Source organism: Panthera onca, chromosome C1 (assembly GCF_046562875.1).
Source record: "Panthera onca isolate mPanOnc1 chromosome C1, mPanOnc1 haplotype 2, whole genome shotgun sequence".
Taxonomy (NCBI): Eukaryota; Metazoa; Chordata; class Mammalia; order Carnivora; family Felidae; genus Panthera; species Panthera onca.
In genome coordinates this window covers 129,217,270-129,240,456 of record NC_138346.1, presented here as the reverse complement: position 1 = coordinate 129,240,456, position 23,187 = coordinate 129,217,270, and the positions used below count along the sequence as shown (strand labels likewise).

Below are 23,187 nucleotides of genomic sequence, written 5' to 3'. Positions count from 1 at the left end.
CTAGCAACAGAATGATGGCTGCAAATTACCTTCTTAGAATATGACTCTTAAAAAAAAATATATATATATATGTTATATATACATATATATATAACATATATGTAATATATATAATTTATATATTATATATAAAATAAGAAATCCAAATTATACATATATATACATATATATTATATTACATTATATACATTATATACATTATATATATATATATATATATATATATATATATATATATATAATAAGAAACCCAAATACCCATGGAAATATAACTTCCATTAATACCATTAATATATTTGGGACAATTTTAAGAATTTTAAAGAGTTCCCATCAGAGAATTTCTCAAATCCTTGAATGAAATTAAGAATTTGAAGAAATATAGTGAAATATATTGCTAAACTTCTTGTCTCAGTTTGCTCCCTTTTTCATTTTCCTCTACTGCTAAACTTCATACATCTCCTCAAGCCACCAAATCAATTACAGACACTTACACTCAGGCCATTGTAATCCCCTATTTCTCCCCAAAACATGAGTGTTCAAGCATTCTCATTATTTTATTTTATTTTATTTTATTTTATTTTATTTTAGAGAGAGAGTTCAAGCAGGGGAGAGGGGCAGAGGGAGAGAGAGAGAGAGAGAGAGAGAGAGAAGGAGAGAGAATCCTAAGCAGGCTCCATGCTCAGCATGGAACCCGATGCAGGGGTTCCCCACAACCTGGGATCACAACATAAGCCAAAATCAAGAGTTGGACACTAACAAGCTGAGCCACCCAGGTGCGCCTCATGCATTCACATCTTAAAAAAAAATATGTTGACTTTATTTTCCCCCACTATCACCTTTATCTCTCTTTGCCTTTGCAGTAACCCTCCTTAAAGAATTGTCTATCTTCTGTCTCCAATTTCTTCTTATTCTCTCTTGAACCCACTCCCATCAGGCTCTCACCACCATTACCCCACCAATGGCTTCAGCAGTGTAAAATCAGTAGTCTGGTCTCTGTCCTCATCTTATTTAGCCTATCAGCATCATTTGACAAAGACAGTGCCTCCTCCTTAAAACATTTTCTCCATTTGGCTTCCAAAACAGAGTTCTCCTGGTTCTTGTCCTTTTTCTCTAGTTTCTCCTTTTTACTCCCCTTTACTGGTTTCCCCTCAACCCCTGGCCTCTTAACATTAAAGAATACCAGGACTCAGAGTACTATACTCTCTCCCTCTTACTCATGCTTCCCTAAGTTTCCATAGTTGTCACTTTTGTAATGAAAAGGGTTTTAAAGCAAATAAAAAATAATTTTAAAATCTATGCACACATGTAAGGGCTGACCTTTCAAGAATCTTCACTGCCTCTTTTTCCAAAATACGTATACTGATTAAGTTGAGAGTATTGATGATTTCCGAAGTATCAATCACTCCTTTAAAGGAACAAAGAAAATAAAGAAAGATTAATTGGAAGACATGACAAGATACAAAGGCAAAGAGTTAAGCAATATTCACTACATTGTTGCAACATTTCATTAAGACATTAATATTCCAATTATTTCTTTTACCTGCCAAGCTAAAAAGAAGAGACTGGAGAGTCCATATGATATTTCCTATACCAATAATAATATTAACAGCCTCCAATGTTGCTCAAACCAATTGTTCTTGCCTCTTTCCTTACCTTCATCCTGCAATTTCAGTCAGCAAATATGATCTGTTCTATGACTAAACATCTGCCAAATTATTTATTCTCATCCCCACAATCTCATCTTAGCTCAGATGCCAATCCATGCTCCACACAAATATGGTGGTGCTACTCCTCCTACTAAAAACTCTTAAGTGCCTTCCCACTTCATTCCCCCTGGGGATCAAGTCCAGAAAACTTCACAGGTCTCAAACACCTCCATGATCCTGACCAGGCCTGCCTCTCAGCCTTATCTCTGACATTTCCCCTTGCTTTCAGCTTCAGCCTCGCTGGTCTTCCTCCAGTTGCTAGGACATGACCTGCTCTCCTGGTGTGACCAGTCTCCCAGGAAGCCATTTCCTCTGCCTGGAACACTTCCCCACTCTTCACTAAGCTAGTTTTTGCTCATCTTTCCAGATTCAGCTTAACTACCATTCATACATTGACCTTTGTGTAAAAATTATCAAAAGGTTATAAATATCTCTTAGATATTTATATTGTTCAAAGGGTAAAAAGCATATTGTTCAAAGTGTAGGCTTTTTTGTTGGTGGTTGTTATTTTTTTTTTTTTTAACGTTTATTTATTTTTGAGACAGGGAGAGACAGAGCATGAACAGGGGAGGGTCAGAGAGAGGGAGACACAGAATATGAAGCAGGCTCCAGGCTCTGAGCTGTCAGCACAGAGCCCAACGTGGGGCTAGAACTCATGGACCGCAAGATCATGACCTGAGCCGAAGTCGGCCGCCCAACCGACTGAGCCACCCAGGCGCCCCGGTGGTTGTTATTTTTGAAAGATAGTATGCAAATAAAAATTATATCATTTAAAAATATTCCTTAGAAGTAATAACAGTCAAACAAATGATGAATTAAATAAATGAGTTTTTAATAACCTTTCACAGAATCCAAATATCAAGGAATAAACCTTTACTAAACTGTAGTTAATTCTTGGCTACACATGTTTGCTCACTGTATAAGAACAAACCATCATTATTTGCATCCAAACTCTTAAAGTTCATCTTCATTGTCTTCTCATTATCTTTAAGGTACTGCATAAATGTGCCAAGGTTCAGCAGATTGCATGTGTTAATATCAACAGATTTTAATATCTATAAGAGAAAAGAAATGTTATTAGAGACATGGATTCAGACAAGTTACATTACAAATTGTAGTGCTTAAACATTTGTACATTTATCTTAGGTAAATTAGAATTCTACCATAGATTATTGGTACATAAGTTTTAGAATAAAATTTCTAACACTGAAAACATAGAATCATTTGGTATTGGAAATTTAAAGTGGTTTAGCAACTGACTAGTCTACTCTTCTACTCAACAGTCCTATATGTATTCATTTACTCAGTAAATGCTTAAGGAAAAGAAATGAATCACATATAGCTTCTGGGAGTTTCCAAGATGTTTCCAAGAGCAGCATGGAGACCCTGAGCTTGTCTCATCCCTAAAATGCAACCAGATCAGCACAGAACCATTTTGAACACCTAGGAAATTGATCTGAGGATTAACACAACAATATGCATAACTTGAGCCACAAAACTTGTCAGGTATGTGGTGCAGAGAGGTGAAGTGGGGGAGAGAAAAGCCACAGAGGGTAGGGAGCTGTTTTTGCAGAGAGAGGACAAAGAAAGGGAAAGGGGGAGAGTGCAGTGCACCATGAGAGTGCAAGAAAACCACTCTCCCAAAAGTAGCTGGAAAGAAAGAAAGAGTGAAAACACTCGCAGGGGACTGAACAAGAAATCTGTTCCCCAAAACCATTGATAGGAAGAAAGAAGAGGGTTTCAATACCACCAGGATTCTATAAACAGTGGAATACAGAGCCTGAGGTTTCAGAGCTCAGTGCCTGGTGGTGGTCTGGTGAAGAGGTAGGACAAATCTCCAGGAGCAGGCAGCAGTGTCTAAGGGGTCCATATGCCACACAGGGAGAAGCAGTTCCCCTGCTTGGAGTGCATTTAGTGGAGGCCATACAGCCTCCCCACAGGCAAAGGTCCCAGCAGACCCTGGAGAGCAGCCACATTTGCTGGTATTGAGACAAAGACACTAGAGTGCAGTGAAATCTGGCACTGGCTGTGTGTTGTCATTTGCTATAATCTATGAACCTCTGCCACTGCACAATCCCACTTCTGGGGGAAGCCAGCACCAGCCATTGCTCAATGAAACCCTTCCCCAGAAAGTTGGCACGGGTCCTAGCCACAAGGGTCTATAAAATGTGGGGTTTTGAAACCCAACCCCATCTCAGATAAGACTCTGGAGGGAGGTGCTGCCTGGTAGGCAAACAGCTTGGACATAGACAGAGTAGAGGTGAGGAGTAGATGGAGAACGAAGACAAAGGGGGAGTGCTTGATGACAGGTCAGTGTGAGTACAAAATTCCTGTGTCACAGACTAGGGAGCTAGGTAAAGCCATTCTCACCACAACCATGTGTGCATATGCACACACCTGCACTCCAAGCAGGGGAACCACTTCTCCCCATGTGGCACACAGACCCCTCCTTATTGGTCCACCCCAGTAAACTAAACAGTGCCACCTAGTGAAGAACAGAGCCATTACTCCAAGTCCCACCCAACTGCACCCTCCAAACACATCCCATAGAAAACCAACACAAGTCACTCCACCTGCTTAGTATATGGACTATAGAAGGCTTCATAGTTTCAGTTCTAGGGGAAACTGGATGTAACTTCATTCAGGTTTCATTCTGTTCACTTGTTCATTTATTTATTCATTTTATTTGCTTCTGTTTTTGCTTAAATTGTTTTCTTTTTTTCTTTTCTTCCTCATTCTTTGATACAGAAGAAGAAAATTTTATTTTTTTTACTTTTTTATTTTTTACACTTTTTTTACTCTATTTCATTTTATTCTTTTCTATTATATAATTTTTTTAATTAAAAAGTTTTTTTTACCTTCTTTTTTTTCTTTCCCTTTTTTCTCTATTCTATCAAGCTTCTTTCAGCAAGCAGACCAAAACACACCTAGGATCTAGCTTCCTTTATTTGATCTTTCATCTTGTTTTTCATTTTTAATTTTTTACTTTATCAATTTTTTTCTTCCTCCAAAATGCAAAATGAAGGAATTCACCCCAAAAGAAAGAAAAGGAAGTAATGACAACCATGGACTTAATCAAAACAGATATAAGATGTCTGAACTATAGTTTAGAACCATGATAATAAGAATACTAACTGAGGTTGAAAAGCATAGAATCCCTTTCTGTGGAGATAAGAGAAATAATATCTAGTGAGGACAAAATTAAAAATGCTATAACTGAGATGCAATCTCAAATGAATGCCGTGACAGCAAGGATGGATGAAGAAGAGCAATGAATCAGCAATTTGGAAGACAAGATTATGGAGAATAATGAAGCTGGAAAAAAAAAGGGGGGGGGGGGGAACAAAGGCAAAAAAGCATGATACAATACTTAGAGAACTCAGTGACTTATTAAAAAGCAATAACATCTGAATCATAGGAGTCCCAGAGAAGGAAGAGAGAAAAAGAGGCAGAAGGTTTATGTGAGCAAATTATAGTGGAAAATGTTTCTAATCTGGGGAAGAACACATACTAAAATCCAAGAAGCACTGAGAACTCCCATTAGATTAAACAAAAACCGACTATCACCAAGGCATATCATAGACACCTTCACAAAATAAACAGACAAGGAAAGAGTTATGAAAGCAGAAAAGGGGAAAAAAGTCCTTAACCTGTAGGGGAAGACAAAACAGATTTGCAGCAGACCTATCCACAGAAACTTAGCAGGCCAGAAAGGAGTAGCAGGATATATTCAATCATTCAGTGCTGAATCAGAAGAATATGCAGCCAAGAATTCTTTATCCAGCAAGGGTGTGATTCAAAATAAAAGAAGAGATAAAGAATTTCCCAAAGAAAAATTAAAGAAATTCGTGACCACTAAACCAGCCCTGGAAGAAATTTTAAGGGGAACTCTTTGAGTGGAGAAAAGTCAAAACAAAACAAAAAAGACCAAAAGCAACAAAGACTGGGAAGGACCAGAGAGCACCATCAGACACACCAATCTACAGGCAACACGATGGCACTAAATTCATCTTTCAGTACTCACTCTAAATGTCAATGGACTAAATGCTCCAATCAAAAGACATAGGGTATCAGAATGGATAGGAAAACAAGACCCATCTATATGCTACTTACAAGAGATTCATGTTAGATCTAAAGACACCTGTAGATTGAAAGTAATGGGATGGAGAACAATCTATCATGGTAATGGTCATCAAAAGAAAGCTGTGTACCCATACTTATATCAGACAGACTATATTTTAAACTAAAGACTGTAACAAGAGATGAATAAGGGCATTATATCATCATTAAGGGGTGTATCCAACAAGAAGATCTAACAATTATAAATATTAATGCCACCAACATGGAAGAACCCAAATATATAAATCAACTAATCACACACATAAAGAATCTCATTGCTAATAATACCATAATAGTAGAGAACTTCAACACCCCCACTTACAGCAATGGACAGATCGTATAAGCAGAAAAGCAACAAGTAAACAATGGCTTTGAAGGACACACTGGACCAAATGGACTTAACAGATATATTCAGAACATTTCATCCTAAAGCAGCAGAATACACATTCTTCTCAAGTGCACATGGAACATTCTTCAGAATAGATCACATACTGGGTCACAAATCAGCCATCAACAAATAAAAAAAAAATTCATATTTTTGGGACACGCTATGAAACTCAAAATCAACCATAAGAAAAAATGTGGAAAGACCATAAATACTTGGAGATTAAAGAACATCCTACTAAAGAATGAATGGGTTAATAAAAAAATTAAAGAGGAAATTTCAAAGTACATGGAAACCAATGAAAATAAAATCATAGCAACCCAAAAACTTCTGTGATGCAGCAAAGGCAGTCATAGGAGGGAAGTATACAGCAATCTAGGCCTTTCTAAAGAAGGAATAAAAGTCTCAAATACACAACCTAACCATACACTTCAAAGAGCTGGAAAAAAACAGCAAATAAAGCCCAAGACAAGCAGAAGGGAAATAATAAAAATTAGAGCAGAAACCAATGATTTCAAAATCTATTAAAACAGTAGAACAGATCAATGAAATCAGGAGCTGGTTCTATGAAAGAATTATAAACTCCTAGCCAGATTGATCAAAAAGAAAAAGGAAAGGACCCAAATAAATAAAATCAAAAAATTTAAAGAAGAGAGATCACAATCAACACTGCAGAAATACAAACAGTAATAAGAGAATGCTATGAGCAATTATATGCCAACAAATTGGGCAATCTGGAAGAAATGGACAAATCCCTAGAAACATATAAACTACCAAAACTGAAACAGGACAAAATAGAAAATATGAACAAACCTGTAACTAGTAAAGAAATTGACTCAGTAATCAAAAATCTTCCAACAAACAAGAGTCCAGGGCCAGTTGGCTTTCCAGGGGAATTCTACCAAACATTTAAAGAAGACTTAACACCTATTATTTTGAAGCTGTTTCAAAAAATACAAAGGGAAAGAAAACTTCCAAACTCATCCTATGAGGCCACCATCACCTTGATTACAAAACCAGACAAACACCCCACTTAAAAGAACTACAGACCCATTTCCCTGATGAACATGGATGCAAAAATTCTCGATAACACACTAGCCAACCTGAACAAAAAATACATTAAAAGAATCATTCATCACGATCAAGTGAGATGTATTCCTGGGATACAGGGCTGGTTCAATATCTGCAAGTCAATCAGTGTGATACCTCACATCAATAGAAGAAAGGACAAGGCCCGCATGATCCTCCCAATAGATGCTGAAAAAGCTTTTGACAAAATACAGAATCCATTCTTGATAAAATACACTCAAGAAAGTAGGGATAGAAGGATCATACCTCAAGATCATAAAAGCCATATATGAAAGACCCAATGCTAATATCATCCTCAATGGGGAAAAACTGAGAGCTTTCCCTCTAAGGTCAGGAACACAACAAGGATGTCCACTCTCACCACTGTTATTCAGCATAGCGTTGGAAGTCCTAGCCTCAGCAATCAGACAACACAAAGAAATAAAAGGCATCCAAATTGGCAAGGAGAAGTCAAACTTTCACTCTTCGCAGATGACATGATACTCTATATGGAAAACCCAAAAGACTCCACCAAAAAAACTGCTAGAACTGATAGATGAATACAGCAAAGTTGCAGGATATAAAATCAATGTGCAGAAATTGGTTGCATTTCTATACACTGATAATGAAGCAGCAGAAAGAGAAATCAAGGAATCGATCCCATTCACAATTGCACAAAAAACCATAAAATACCTAGGAATAAACCTATACAAAGAGGTGAAAAGTCTATACATTAAAAGCTGTAGAGAGCCTACGAAAGAAACTGAAGAAGACACAAAATAGTGGAAAAACAGTCCATGCTAATGGATTGGAAGAACAAATATTGTTAAAATGTCGATACTTCCCGAAGCAATCTACATATTCAATGCAGTCCCTATCAAAATAACACAACCATTCTTCACAGAGCTAGAACAAACAATCCTAAAATTTGTATGGAACCAAAAAAGACCCCCAAATAACCAAAGCAATACTGAAAAAGAAAACTGAGGCTGGAGACATCACAATCCCAAACTTCAAGCTGTATTACAAAGCTGTAATCATCAAGACAGTATGGTACTGGCATAAAAACAGACACTCAGATCAATGGAACAGAATAGAAAACTCATAAATGGACCCACAAACATATGGGCAACTAATCTTTGACAAAGCTGGAAAGAATATCCAATGGAATAAAGACAGTCTCTTCAGCAAATGGTGTTGGAAAACTGGATAGCGACATGCAGAAAAATGAACCTGGACCACTTTATTATACCATACACAAAAGCAACCTCAAAATGGATGAAAGACCTAAACATAAGACAGGAAGCCATCAAAGTCCTAGAGGACAAAACAGGCAAAAACCTCTTTCACGTTGGCTGCAGCAACTTCTTACTCAACATGTCTCCAGAGGCAAGGGAAACAAAAGCAAAAATGAACTACTGGGACCTCATCAAAATAAAAACCTTCTGCACAGTGAAAGAAACAATCAGCAAAACTAAAAGGCAACCAACAGAATGGGAGAAGACATTTGTGAAAGACATATCTGATAAAGGGTTAGTATCCAAAATCTATAAAGAACTTATCAAACTCAACACCCAAAAAACAAATAATCCAGTGAAGAAATGGGCAAAAGACATGAATAGACACTTTTCCAAAGAAGATATCCAGATGGCTAACCGACACATGAAAAAATGCTTAACATCACTCATCATCAGAAAATACAAGTCAAAACCACAATGAGATGCCAACTCACACCTGTCAAAATGGCTGAAATTAACAACTCAGGCAACAACAGATGTTGGCAAGGATGTGTAGAAAGGGGAACCCTTTTGCACTGCTGGTGGAAATGCAAACTGGTGCATTCACTCTGGAAAACAGGATGGAGTATCCTCAAAAAATTAAAAATAGAATTACCCTATGGCTCAGCAATTGCACTACTAGTTATTTATCCAAAGTATATAAAAATGCTGATTCAAAGGGGCACATGCACCCCAATGTTTATAGCAGCACTATTAACAATAGCCAAAGTATGGAAAGAACCCAAATGTCCAAATGTCCATCGACGATGAATGGATAAAGATGATGTGGTATATACACACACACACACACACACACACACACACACACTCAATGGAATATTACTCGGCAATAAAAAGGAATGAAATCTTGCCCTTTGCAACAACATGCATAGAACTAGAGTGCATTATGCTATGTGAACTAAGTCAGAGAAAGACAAATATCATATGATTTCACTCATATATGGAATTTAAGATACAAAACAGTTGAATATAAGGGAAGGGAAGCAAAAATAATATAAAAACAGAGAGGGAGATAAATCATAAGAGACTCTTAAATACAGAGAACAAACTGAGGGTTGCTGGCAGGGTGTTGGGTGGAGTTTCAAAGGGCTGAAGGGGTGAGGAGCATTAAGAAGGACACTGGATAGGATGAGCACTGGGTGTTAAATGTAAGTAATAAATCACTAAACTGTCTTCCTGAAAAAAAAATTATCTTTGAATCCTCACAGAATGTTGCTAAATATTCATTTAGCAGTTAATAAAATAGCCTCTGCCCTCACAAAGTTTATAGGCTAACAGGGAAGACACCAAAGCCACTATGATAGAAAATGTTCAAGGGTCAATAGCCCAATTATAGAAGCAACCCAAGTTTCCATCGATAGATGAATAAAGAAGAAGTGGTATACTAATCTATCTATCTATCTATCTATCTATCTATCTATCCATCTAAATATTACTTGGCCATAAAAAAGAATGAAATCTTGCCATTTGCAACAACATGGATGGATCCAGGGAGTATTATGCTAAGTGAAATAAGTCAGTTGGAGAAAGACAAGTACTATAGGATTTCACTCATATGTAAAATTTAGGAAACAAACAAAAAAAGGAGACAAATTAAAAAAACAGACTCTTAATTATAGAGAACGAAGGGGAGGTGGGTGGGGAATGGGTGAAATAGCTGAAGGGAATTAAGAGTTATCTTGATGAGGACTGGGTAATTATAGAATTGTCAAAGCACTATATTATACACTTGTAACTAATACAATGTTGTATATTAAAAAAAAAAAAACTACAGACTTCAAGCTATACTACAAAGCTATAATCATCAAGACAGTATGGTACTGGCACAAGAACAGACACTCAGATCAATGGAATAGGATAGAGAACCCAGAAATGGACCCACAAATGTATGGGCAACTAATCTTTGACAAAGCAGGAAAGAATATCCAATGGAATAAAGACAGTCTCTTCACCAAATGGGGCTGGGAAAACTGGACAGCGACATGCGGAAGAATGAACCTGGACCACTTTCTTACACCATACACAAAAATAAACTCAAAATGGATGAAAGACCTCAATGTAAGACAGGAAGTCATCAAAATCCTCAAGGAGAAAGCAGGCAAAAACCTCTTTGACCTTGCCCGCAGCAATTTCTTACTCAACACATTTCTGGAGGCAAGGGAAACAAAAGCAAAAACAAACTACTGGGACCTCATCAAAATAAAAACCTTCTGCACAGTGAAGGAAACAATCAGCAAAACTAAAAGGCAACTGACAGAATGGGAGAAGATATTTCCAAATGACATATCAGATAAAGGGTTAGTATCCAAAATCTACAAAGAACTTATCAAACTCAACACCCAAAAAAACAAATAATCCAGTGAAGAAATGGGCAAAAGACATGAATACACACTTTTCCAAAGAAGACATCCAGATGGCCAACCAACACGTGAAAAAATGCTTAACATCACTCATTATCAGGGAAATACAAATCAAAACCACATGGAGATACCACCTTACACCTGTCAGAATGGCAAACATTAACAACTCAGGCAACAACAGATGTTGGGGAGGATGCAGAGAGGATCTCTTTTGCATTGTTGGTGGGAATGCAAGCTGGTGCAGCCACTCTGGAAAACAGTATGGAGGTTTCGCAAAAAACTAAAAATAGAACTACCCTATGACCCAGCCATTGCACTACTAGGCATTTACCCAAGGAATACAGGTGTGCTGTTTCAAAGGGACACATGCACCCCCATGTTTATAGCAGCACTATCAACAATAACCAAAGTATGGAAAAAGCCCCAATGTCCATCAATGGACGAATGGATAAAGAAGCTGTGGTATGTATATACAATGGAATATTGCTCGGCAATCAAAAAGAAGAAAATCTTGCCATTTGCAACTGCGTGGATGAAACCAGAGGGTATTATGCTAAGAGAAACTAGTGAGTCAGAGAAAGACAAAAATCATATGACTTCACTCATATGAGGACTTTAAGAGACAAAACAGATGAACATAAAGGAAGGGAAACAAAAATAATATAAAAACAGGGAGGGGGACAAAAGAGACTCATAAATATGGAGAACAAACTGAGGGTTGCTGGAGGGGGTGTGGGGGGGGGATGGGCTAAACGGGTAAGGGGCATTAAGGAACCTACTGAAATCATTGCTTCGCTATATACTAACTAATTTGGATGTAAATTTAAAAAAATAAAGTTAAAAAATAAAAATAAAATAAAATTAATTTTATGTCGGGGCACCTGAGTGACTCAGTCAACTGAGCATCCAACTTTAGCTCAGGTGATGATTTCACGGTTTGTGAGTTTGAGCCCCACATGGGGCTCACTACTGTCAGAGCAGAGCCTGCTTTGGAACCTCTCTCCCCCCTTCTCTCTCTGTCCTTCTCCCAATCATGCTTTCTCTCTCTCAAAAATGAATAAACATTTTTTTTAAAAAAAACTAAAACTCTTAGGAAATATGTCTACATATTTTATAAAATTCTTTTTTATGTTTATTTTTGAGATAGAAAGATACAGAATGTGAATAGGGGAGGGGCAGAGAGATGGGGAGACACAGAATCTGAGCTGTCAGCATAGATCCTGATGCAGGGCTTGAACCCACAAACCACAAGATCATGACCTGAGCTGAAGTCATACACTTAACCTACTGAGCCACCCAGGCACCACTAAAATTCTTTTTTTTTTAAATTTTTTTCTTTAACATTTATTTATTATTGAGAGACAGAGAGACAGAGCATGAGAAGGGGAGGGGTAGAGAGAGGGGGAGACACAGAATCTGAAGTAGGCTTCAGATCTGTGCTGACTGCTCAGAGCCTGATGCGGAGCTCGAACTCACAAACTGCGAGGTCATGACCTGAGCCGAAGTCAGTCGCTTAACCGACTGAGTCACCCAGGTGCCCCCTAAAATTCTTATTACAATAAATGTTTTATTAAAGAACAGAAATACTAATTACATCATAAAATATATCAAAAGAAAAAGAATGTTCAAGGTTCGGTGGGGAATAAAGATATGAGAGAAATCTTCATAGGAGTGACTCCACTTGAATATTTTAAAAATGTCTAGCAAAAGGTGAACAAAGATACAAAAGTCCGAGGGATGTAGCAGAGACCACTAGAATTCCACCAGAATTCTTTCTTGCCGATTTGGGCACACAGCTAGATTACATTTCTTAGTCTCCCTTGAAGTTAAACATGGTCATATGAGCAAGATTTCACCAATACAATAAGAGTGAAAGTAATGTGTACCACTTCTAGGCCTAGCTAACAAAATCCTCATATATATATATATATATATATATATGTAAGATTATAGTCTGTGTGTATATATGTATATATATGTGTGTATATATGTGTGTGTGTGCATATATATATATATATATATATATATATATATATGCCACAAGAAAAAAGGAATCCAGATCTTTGAATAACTGCAAGGTGGAAAACTGGAGAACTGCCCCATGAACCTCAACACGTACCAAGAAATCCATCTTATAGGGGTGCTTGGCTGGCTCAGTCGGTAGACCATGCAACTCTCAATCTCAGGGTCATTAGTTCAAGCCCCATACTGGATATGGAACCTACTTTTAAAAAAAGGAAGGAAGGGAGGGAGGGAGGGAGGGAGGGAAGGAGGGAGGGAGGGAAGGAAGAAATCGTCTTACATACCATGCTAAGAGGCTTGGACTTTCCCACTGACTTTGTAAGCCCCAAAACAATCAGATGTACCTTTTAGAAGGGTCACAGGGTGGCAATGTGGAGGAAGAAATGGTGAGAGGAAAGGGCAAGAAGACTGATTATAAAACTGGTTATAGCAACTTAGGTGAGAGATGGTGGGAGCCTGGGCTTACCAGGAACAATAGGTATGGAGAAGAAAAGAACTTGTTATGAGATATACTAAGGAATTACATAGGACGCTGTGATTAACTGCATGTTGGGATAAAGAAAAAGGAATATAGAATGATTTGGTGGTGGAACACTTAACCAAAGCTATGATCATAGAGGGAAATGGAGAGACTCAGAAGCTGGGGATAGCTATCCATTTCTGAGTCACCCACACTAGGATGATAGTTGGAGCCTTGAAAAGTAATCTTGAAGCTCACCCACATTTGAGGGTTGAGTCAAAAGAGTCTATAAAGGGATCTGAAAAGCAACAGCCTGAGAGCTGAGACATAGTGCCAAAGGAGGAAATATAGGAGCCATCACCAGTGTTCCATGCTGAAGAAAGGCCAAACAAATAACTAGAAAGATCCCATGGGTGCATAATGCAGAAGTCCTTAGTGACCTTTCACAGAGGGAAAGAATGAAAGCAGAAACCTCACCACAGACAAGAGAAGGCAGAAAGCATAGACATAGCTTTGTCAAAGACCCAGACTACACACAGAGGAGAATGATAGGACAATGTCTGGGTGGGGGGGCAGGGCCATGGGAGGATCATTGTTATTAGAGAGGAAGAGTTTGAAAATACGGGACAAAGAAAAGGAATTACAGAAGCTGTACTTTTCCTATTTGAAAGGAGATGGAGAGGACATGAAGTCGACAATGTACTGGAAGAACCAACTTTGAAAAGAAGAAATACCTCATTCCTTGGGACTATGGAAATGAAGTGATCAGGAATGTAAATAAAGGTAAGATTATAGTCTGTGTATCTGATTTATAGAGGCTTACTAGCAGCTTTAAGCTCAGGAAAGAAGTTTAAGCATTTTTCATTTGTTTGCTCATTAATCATCATAACAACCCTATGAGCTAGGTACTATTATTATCCTCATTTTACAGCTGAGGTAATTTTACAGGAGAGCCAGAAACCCGAAGGAACTTCTATTTACTCATTGACATACAAGGCATGTACAGCTACTGGAAGATGGGAGCAAGGAATGACAGGGGCTGTGGTTGGGGTAAGTCAGGGTTTCTCAAACTCGACACTATTGATATTCGGGACCAGATCATCTTTTGTTGTCCTGTGCATTATAGGATATTTAGCAACATCCCTGGACTTCATTCACTAGATGCTAGTATCACACACACACACACACACACACACACACACACACACATCCCCCACTGTCATGACCATCAGAAAAGTAAAAATTGCCAGATGTCCTTGAGGGGCAAAATCACTTCTAGTTGAGAACCACTGGGATAAATTGAATGAAGATAGAGCTGACACTGGTCAGTCTGACAAAACAGAGGACCCAGATCTTCATTGAGAAGGGAAATAGAATATTAAGATTCTGGGTCTGTATTAGAAGAAAAGCATAATGTCATGAGTTTCTTTTCTGGATAATGCAAAGTGAATGCAGCAAAAAACCTTGGACACAGAGAACGCAGTGAAATCAATACAATAGGTATATTATATATAATCAAAACCATCATCTGTGGTTGGGTAAGCCCCAGGGAACAAATCATCAATTTCTATGACAAAATGTGACATAGCATAATCAAGGGTATGTAGTTATTCCCTCATTTCTCTGGCATGCATTTTATAAACCCCGAGGATTATGGACTTAAGAATAAATGTTACTGTCCTGATTGTATGTTTTTCTGGACTCCATGTTGTGTGACCTCACATCCATTATTCAATTCAGGCCTACCAGATGGAAACTTATTAAATATTGTCATTTCCTCTTACTGAATTTAATTAAGCCTCCTCACAAGAAAAAGATTTCTACAAAACCTGGTGTCCCCTTCCCCTTTTCAAATGCATGTGCACATATATTCTTATGCTGCTGCTGGGCCTCATTGTGTCTTAGAGAAGCTTAAATTAAAGCAGGTTTTTTTTTTAACTCTAGTTGGTCAACTGGTTAAATGTACAGCTGTGGAAGTGAGGCTTCTTTGAAAACACAGCAGTCAGTATGGATACTGTCATTTGTTAAGCTTAATGATAAGTCCACACTCTAGTGAATGGTATATTGTTGTAGATTCTTCGGTATAGATTCTTTGGTAGTGCTAGAGTAAACTGAAAATACATGGTTGTAATTCATGTGTTAGTATCAGAACATCTCCAGCTACAGCCTGCAGAGGAGCCAGTGCACACCCAGGAATGTCCCAGAAGGGCATGATGCAGCCCTGAGGCAGGGGCATTCTGGAGCAAACTGCCCTGCAGGCTGCATAGCCCAACCTATGGGGTGCCCTTGTAGGATGAGCCATCACAGGCCATCAAGGCAGATCCTTGGAGTTCCCAAAAGCTAACCAAATTTGAACACACGCCATCGGCATTTGGCTCAATGAGGGTTTTTGGTTAACGTTGCGATGATGCAAGCAGGCCTTTTAAGAGTTTTGATGGCTTGGCCCCCACTTAGGCAAGATGGCAAAGTCTTCATTATGTTTTACCATGGCAGGTCATTATTAGGACAAACTTGTGACAAGTGTTCCAACAGCTGGGCAGTTTCAGGCGAAGCAGCTCACACGGAAAGAATTTCTGAGCCCAGAGAGGAGTTCGGGAAGGGGTGAGGGGGTCTTCTCCGTCGCCACCCCCAGTCCCAGCCCCACCGACACCTCCTAATGGCTCCAGAGGACCTGCAGCCCTGTACAATATGTGGCCTGAACGCATCACGGCCCACCTCCTCGTCCTGGCCCACAGGGATGCCCATAGCTTCCAGTTCTTTTTGCAGTTCTGTGATGTCCACCATCCCGTCCCCGTGATGGTTCAGTTTGTGGAAGAGCTCTTCAAAAAGGCGGTCGGGTTCCTTCTCCTGGCCAGCCACGGTGGGCAACAGGAAGCCCCGTACTCGGCGCAGCATGCTGACACAGCGCTAAGGGTACCCTGAAAAGTGGGAAAGCCCCACCCTCAGGCTGAGCTGCCGCCGGTACCGGCGTCAGGGAGCCTCAGAGGCAGCGCGCAGCAACAGACCCTGGAACGCGTGGGCTCCCAAGTCTCTGGGTTTGGAGCAAGTGCGCCAGGACGGTTCCCGCCTGTCCAGCAACAGCCCTGGTTCTGGATTTGATTTTGCCAGTCTTGGCTGGGGGAAAGCAGCTTAGGACCGCCCCCCCTTTCCCCCCCCTAGATTAATGTTTGGCCAGGGATTCCCAGACAGTATTTTTGTTTTATGTTTTATTTGTTTTTGAGAGAGACCAAGAGAGAGCCCGAGCAGGGGAGGGGCAGAGAGAGAGAGAGAGAGAGAGAGAGAGAGAGGATGGAAAGGGGGCTCTGCGCTGACAGCAGGGGGCCCAATGTGGGTCTCTAACCCAGGAACCATGAGATCATAACCTGAACTGAAGTGGGTTGCTTAACGTACTGAGCCACCCAGGTGTCCCCCCAGACAGCATATTCTCAATTCAAACTCCAAACTGAGTGAGGGTAGTCCCATGGTTATGAGTTTTCAGAGGAGGTTTTTTTTGTTGGTGGTGTTTTTGGTTTTTTGTTTGTTTGTTTGTTTTTCAGTTTTGTGCTCAGAGCCAAGGTTGACATAGATCAGCCTCCATGGGGCCATCCTGGGCCAATTCTCTCTCCCTTTTATTAGACCAAGACTTCATCTGTCATTCCCATAGGCTAGTTGAAATCCAAATCTTAGTAACCAAGGGAGTAAATGTTAAGACTTCTTTTTATATTTATAAAAGTTAAAGAGGAAAATAGGCTTTCTAATATTTAGCATGAACTGACAACTGCACATATGTAATTTTTAAATAAATGTACACAAATCATGGGTGGATAAACAAATTTGGAGCCCATTGCTCTTGTGTAATGGGAGTGATCACCTGGTCAGTGGTCAATTTGATAAGAAATTCAGGAGGCTGGGGGTGCCCAGGTGTCTCAGTTGGCTAAACATCTGACTCTTGATTTGGGCTCAGGTCATGATCTCACAGTTCATGCATGAGTTTAGAGCCCCACATTGGGCTCTGTGTTAACAGTGCAGAGCCTACTTGAGATTCTCTCTCTTTTCCCCTCTCTCTAACTCTCCCCCACTTACTCTCTCTCTCAAAATACATAAACCTTAAAAAGAAAAAAAGAAAGAAATTCAGGAGTCTGCAATCAGCACCTGCCAATGAGAGCCATCAGAAGCACTGCTCAAGTCAAGAGAACAGACCAGCCACAGCAGTGGAGCAATAGAGACCAGCACTGAATACATAGATGAAGGGCCAGCTAATACCAACCAGCATGCTCTAAGGAGCTGCACAGGAAGTTTGACCCTTAGCCCCAATGTCACAGAAGTCACAAGTAAACCACATTATGATTTCAGACATCCAGATTCTCTCCTAGGGAGAAAATTAGTGAACAAACACATTTTATCTAAAAGAAAGTAAATGCTATATAAAAGGGTTTAATCAGTTACCAGACAAACTAAGCATTAAAACAAATTAGATATTTGCTTAATTTTATTATTATTATTATTATTATTATTATTATTATTATTATGCAGCAGGTGGGACTCAGGATAAAGACCAGCAAAACCAGGTTAGGCAAAGTTCATTTTATGGACATATCTGAATTTTAGTATGAGCTGAAATTTAAGGAGACTTTAACTCATTAGTATTATTTTGGATCCATGCTTATAAGTCCTCTCTGTGTGAACGGATACTGCTGATTGTTTCCTTATAATCTCTACTGATGTTGGGTCAACAAGACAAGGTGAAAGTCAAAACCTAAGGATGGCAGAGCAGAAGGATGGAAAGGGCCCAAGTTCTTGACTGCATCACTGAGCCAGTGAACCAACTCTGGAAACCAGTTTCCACTGGACCTGTTTGGACAGGCAACAAATTCAACCTCTGTTATTTAAGCCACTTTCTTCTGGGTATTCTGTCACAGCTGAAAGCATAGCTCATAGAAAATCATAACTCACAAAATAATTACAAACTGAGATGAATCCAATTTTCCTTCATTACGCTCACCTCAGTTTGTAATTATTCTAGGAAGATGTAACAGGGGCCATAATATATTGGGTAATGAAGGAAGGCTTCCTGAAGTTTAGGTGATATTTAAGCTAAGGCTTGAAAGATAAGTAGGGGTTGGCCTGTGAAGAGTAAGGAAAATAGCATTTTTTGTACCTTTAACATTCCTGAGAAGAAAAGAACTTGGAAAGTTCAAAGAACTAAAAGAAGGTCACTGTCACTGGACAATAATGAACAACAGAAAGAATGGCCCAAAGTGAGATTAAAAACACAGGCTCAATTGAAGATCCTGGCTTTTATCCCAAGAACAATATAGAGTTATATCAGCCAGGACAAACCAGGTTATGCTGTGATAACAAACAACTCCAGAATCTCGGTGACCTACAGGGTGAATATCTCATTTGTACATATACCCATTATAGGTCAGCAATAGGTTCTGCTCCTGGGATGTCATTGTCCCTACCCTGGGACTGAGGCAGCCACTTCCTGGAACATCATTGGTAGCCATGGCAAAGGGAAAAAAAGAGCATGGAAAAGCAGGCTGTGGATCTTAAAAACTCTGCCTGTAGGTGACATATTTCATTTCTTTTTATATTTTATTGGCCAAAACAAGTGACATGCTCTCCTGACTTCAATTCCTCCTTCACCTCCTTTGGTGAAAAATATTACAGCCTACACCAGGAGGCATTTATGCATTTTTAGCAGAATAGCATGGCTTAATGCACAGTGTAAAGATCCTGCTAGCTATTGTGTGGAGAATGGGGGGAAAAGGCAGGAGCCAGTGCAGTGAGACCGGTTAGGAGATTCTCAGAGTAGTCAGCTTGAACTAGAGTGGTGGCAGTGGAGGGGAAGAGAATCAGATAGATCATGATATATTTTAGAGATAGAATTGAAAGAATTTTATGAAGGATTAGATGAAAGATATGAGGAAGAAAATGATACCTGCTATAGACTAAATGTTTTTGTCCTCCCAAAATTACCTATGTTGAAATCCTAACCCCCAAGGTGAAAGTATTAGAAGGTGAAGCTTTGGGGAGGTGATTAGGTCATGAAGGGAATGCCTCCCGACTGAGATTAAGAGCCCTGATAAAAGACACCCCAAAGAGTTCTCTTGCCCCTTCCACCATGTGAGGGCACAGCAAGAAGGCATCTATGAACGAGGAAGCAGACCCTCACCAGACACTGAATCTGTTGGTGCCTTTTTCATGGACTTCCAGCCTTTAGAACTGAGAAAAATAAATTTCTGTGGTTTATAAGCCACCCAGTCTATGATATTCTGTTAGAGCATCATGAAGGGACTAAGGCAGTATCAAAAATAACTTTTAGGTTTCTAGAATGAGACACCATGTAGATGAAGATGTCAATCTCTGAGGTGCAGGAGATCAATTGGGATTAAGATCAAGAGTTCAAATTTAGATGTATTAAGTTTAAGATGCCAGTGAGTCATACAAGTGGCAAAATTGCATGTATCTCAGGAAAGAGGTCAAAGATGGAAATATAAATTTGTAACTTATTGGCATACAGATAGCTTTTAACACTGTAGGAGAGAAGAATATCACTTAAAAAGTATAGAGTAGGAAGAGGGCCCTAGACCAAGTTCTGAAAAACCCTACAATGTACATCTCAGATGCAGGCAACAGAGCCATCAAATGCAAACTGCCTGCAACCAAATAATCTTGGGCACATTACATATTTTCTCTGAACCTCAGCTTCCTCATCAGTACCAATTCTGTCTCAACATTCTGTTGTGAGCATTAAGTAGAAAAAACACTTAACACAAGCCCTGGCACATAGAAAGCATTTCATAAATGGTAATTATTGTTAATGTCATTTTTATTAAAGGAGAACTGAGAAGGGCATCTGGGTGGCTCAGAGCCCATTTTGGATCCTCTGTCCCTGCCTCTGCCCCTCCCCTACTCACATGCTCTCTCTCTTTCTCAAAAATAAAAGTAAACATTAAAAAAAAAAAAAAAAGGAGACTGAGAAAGAGCCTTCACAGAAGTAGGAGGAAACAGAAAAATGTATTATTAAAGAAAGCATGAGAAGAGGCTATTTTTAGAAAAAGAGAGCCCAGTGCTACTAAAAGTGTCAAATGCTGAGTCAAATTAAAACCTAGGGCCGAAAAGGGTCCTTTGGATTTGGCAAGAAATGCATAGGAATTTTGGTGAATTGGTGGAACAGAAACCAGATTGGAGAGAGTTAAATACTGAGTAGATCGTACCTCATACCATGCATAAAGATAAATTCCAAGTGAAGTAAAGACCGAAAAGTAAAATGTGAAACCTTAAAATACTATGAATAAAATGTAAGAGAATACCTTTGTGATCTCAGTGCATAGGAATTCCAAAATAAGACATTAGAAAGCATAAACCATAGAATACAAGTTTGATAACATTGAAAATATCTGTGCATGAAGATACATCATTTAAAAGGTGAAAAAGAGTCACAGATAGAAAATCCAACATTACAGCTTCCATAAAATAGTATTCAGAATATATTAGGAATCCTAAATCAATAAGAGAAAGACAATTGGCCTAAGAAACAGGCAAATAATGTGAGCAGAGATCTTACCAGGACCTTTAATCTAATAATGTTTCTGCATTGTCACTGTTCTTATTTCATTGTGCCCTCATTTTTCTCTTTCCTTCCACTTAGATTCCATAATCCATCATCTTAATCACTACCTTCCATACTCCTTTACACATTTGCTCCTGCTTTCTTTGCCTTATTCATTTTGCAAAACCATAACCTTGAGTAAATCCAACTCTCCACATTCTCTGCAACTTCACTTCTCCCTCTCCCTCATATCCCTTATCCAATCCTTCATAACATTCTTTCAGTTCTATCTCTAAAATATATCATCATCTGTCTGCTTCTCTTCTCCTCCACTGCCACCAGTCTAGTTCAGGCTTACCACTCTAAGAATTTCCTAATGGATCTCACTGCACTGGCTGACTACAGCTATGGATGCCTTTTCTCCAATGCAGTGAAAAAATAGATGCAGAGTCTGTTGAGAGTTTGTAAGTACAGTGGTGGAAAAATGAAGGGGGCCCATGCAATGGCTTCCATTTCTTCAATAATAAATGAAGAACTAATGGAAATGGGATGTTAAATATGAAGGAGAGAAAGTCAAAAAAAGAGGATGTGAAAGCCAGAAATTTGAAGAAATAGTAGAAGGTATAGCATAGTTACTGTGGAGAGTGAGAAGGCTATGCTCTAAAAGAAACTGGGTAAGATTTTTGAGCACCATGAGTACCAATTTGTGGTCATGAATTTATAGAATGTCAATTTGTGAAACTTACTGTGCATCACGTAACCCAGAATTGGGCACACCAATCTCATATAGTTGTAATGGATCAAGCCCGTTACATCAGCACCTTTGGTGAGAACTACCAATTCACCAACTTCCACTGTGCTGTGACATGGATTTTATTCTGGTCTACTCTCTCAAAGGCTCTGCATCCATTTATTCCACTCAGCACATGCATAATGGAGCAGTAAGACAGAAAGAACCAGGATCCTGATGACTACAGAGCCATCATGTCAGCCTCTGGACCATGTTTATATGAAACAGAAAGAAACACAGACCATAAGCGACAATTATATCTGGTCTCCTGCATCTCTCACCCCCCAGCTGATCCTAAATATAAACAATAAAAATCCTCAATTAATAATGTAGAGATAATCAGAATAACATGTAACCAGAAAAATGCCCAGATTAAATCACAATCAAGATGACTATGAACATGGGATTGAAACTGTTAAAAACATACAGAAGTTAAAGTAGCTTCAGCATTTTATATGAAACCAATATATTCAAAATATGTTTCACTGTTACATAAATCCACGTAGTAACTATATTTATGAGACAAAGAACTTTACAAAGTAATGAAAAATAAAGACTACTATAATTGCAAAAATTGCCTCAACATTTTATTTATCCTACTGTGCTAAGCAGTAGTCTGGCTGCTAGAGAAACAAATATAAGTAAGTGTCTAACTTTCACTGAGGAGCTTGCTGACTAATAGTAGAGAGAAACATAAACATATCATTTGCACATACTTATTTTCAGTATGATTTTTTAAAATTCATCATCAGATTTTGTAGATTTAGCAAATAAACAAAAATACGTTTTTTGGTCTTCAAACAAGAATCCTCTTTGGCCAAGGAAAACAGCTGAATGTAATTTGGCTCACTGATCAGTAGAGGGTGATAGAACATCAGAATGATAGCTTAAGAATGCCTTTATGAACCATGTTGTAAGCATTTTTCTATAGTTCATTCAATTAATATTTTCCCCCAGACTCAGTGACATATTTAACTGTGAATATACAAAGTATATAAATCCATTCTGGATAAAATTCATTCATCACCTGGAAACACTTGGGTGAGAAAAACAAACAATTTTCACCATTCCTCTTTTATTTATCATTCCTTTTTACATTTTTCCTCTATGTCCTACAATAAAAAGTTCATCAATCAAGGAAATATATCACATCATTTTTTTTCTCATAAGTGTTGCAAATATAGTTTGTCTTATCAATATCTTTCCACGAGTGGTCAAATTAATGAAACCCAATGTAATGGGTGAACTGAGCTACCTGTGGTGGTAACAGAAGGTAAATGATAAAATCTTTATGTTATCTGTGGGTAACATCATTCTGAAGCATGAAATTTGATCCCCTTCATTTATGTCTGTTTCTTTGACTATAATTCATATTATATAATATTAATGAGATCAAATTTTTCAAAATGCAATTGTAGTAGGCATTTTATATTAAACTATAG

General features: G+C 38.7%; 1 protein-coding gene across 1 annotated transcript; it reads right to left on the bottom strand.

The window, feature by feature from the left end:
• Positions 1-2,514: 2,514 nt before the first annotated feature.
• On the bottom strand, positions 2,515-16,402 carry LOC132672849 (mitochondrial adenyl nucleotide antiporter SLC25A24-like). Its single transcript, XM_060625212.3, has 2 exons — positions 16,134-16,402; positions 2,515-2,761 (listed from the first exon to the last, which is right to left on the bottom strand). The coding sequence occupies exons 1-2, from the start codon at positions 16,311-16,313 to the stop codon at positions 2,594-2,596; spliced, it is 348 nt and encodes a 115-aa protein (XP_060481195.2). The 5' UTR covers positions 16,314-16,402; the 3' UTR covers positions 2,515-2,593.
• Positions 16,403-23,187: the final 6,785 nt, after the last annotated feature.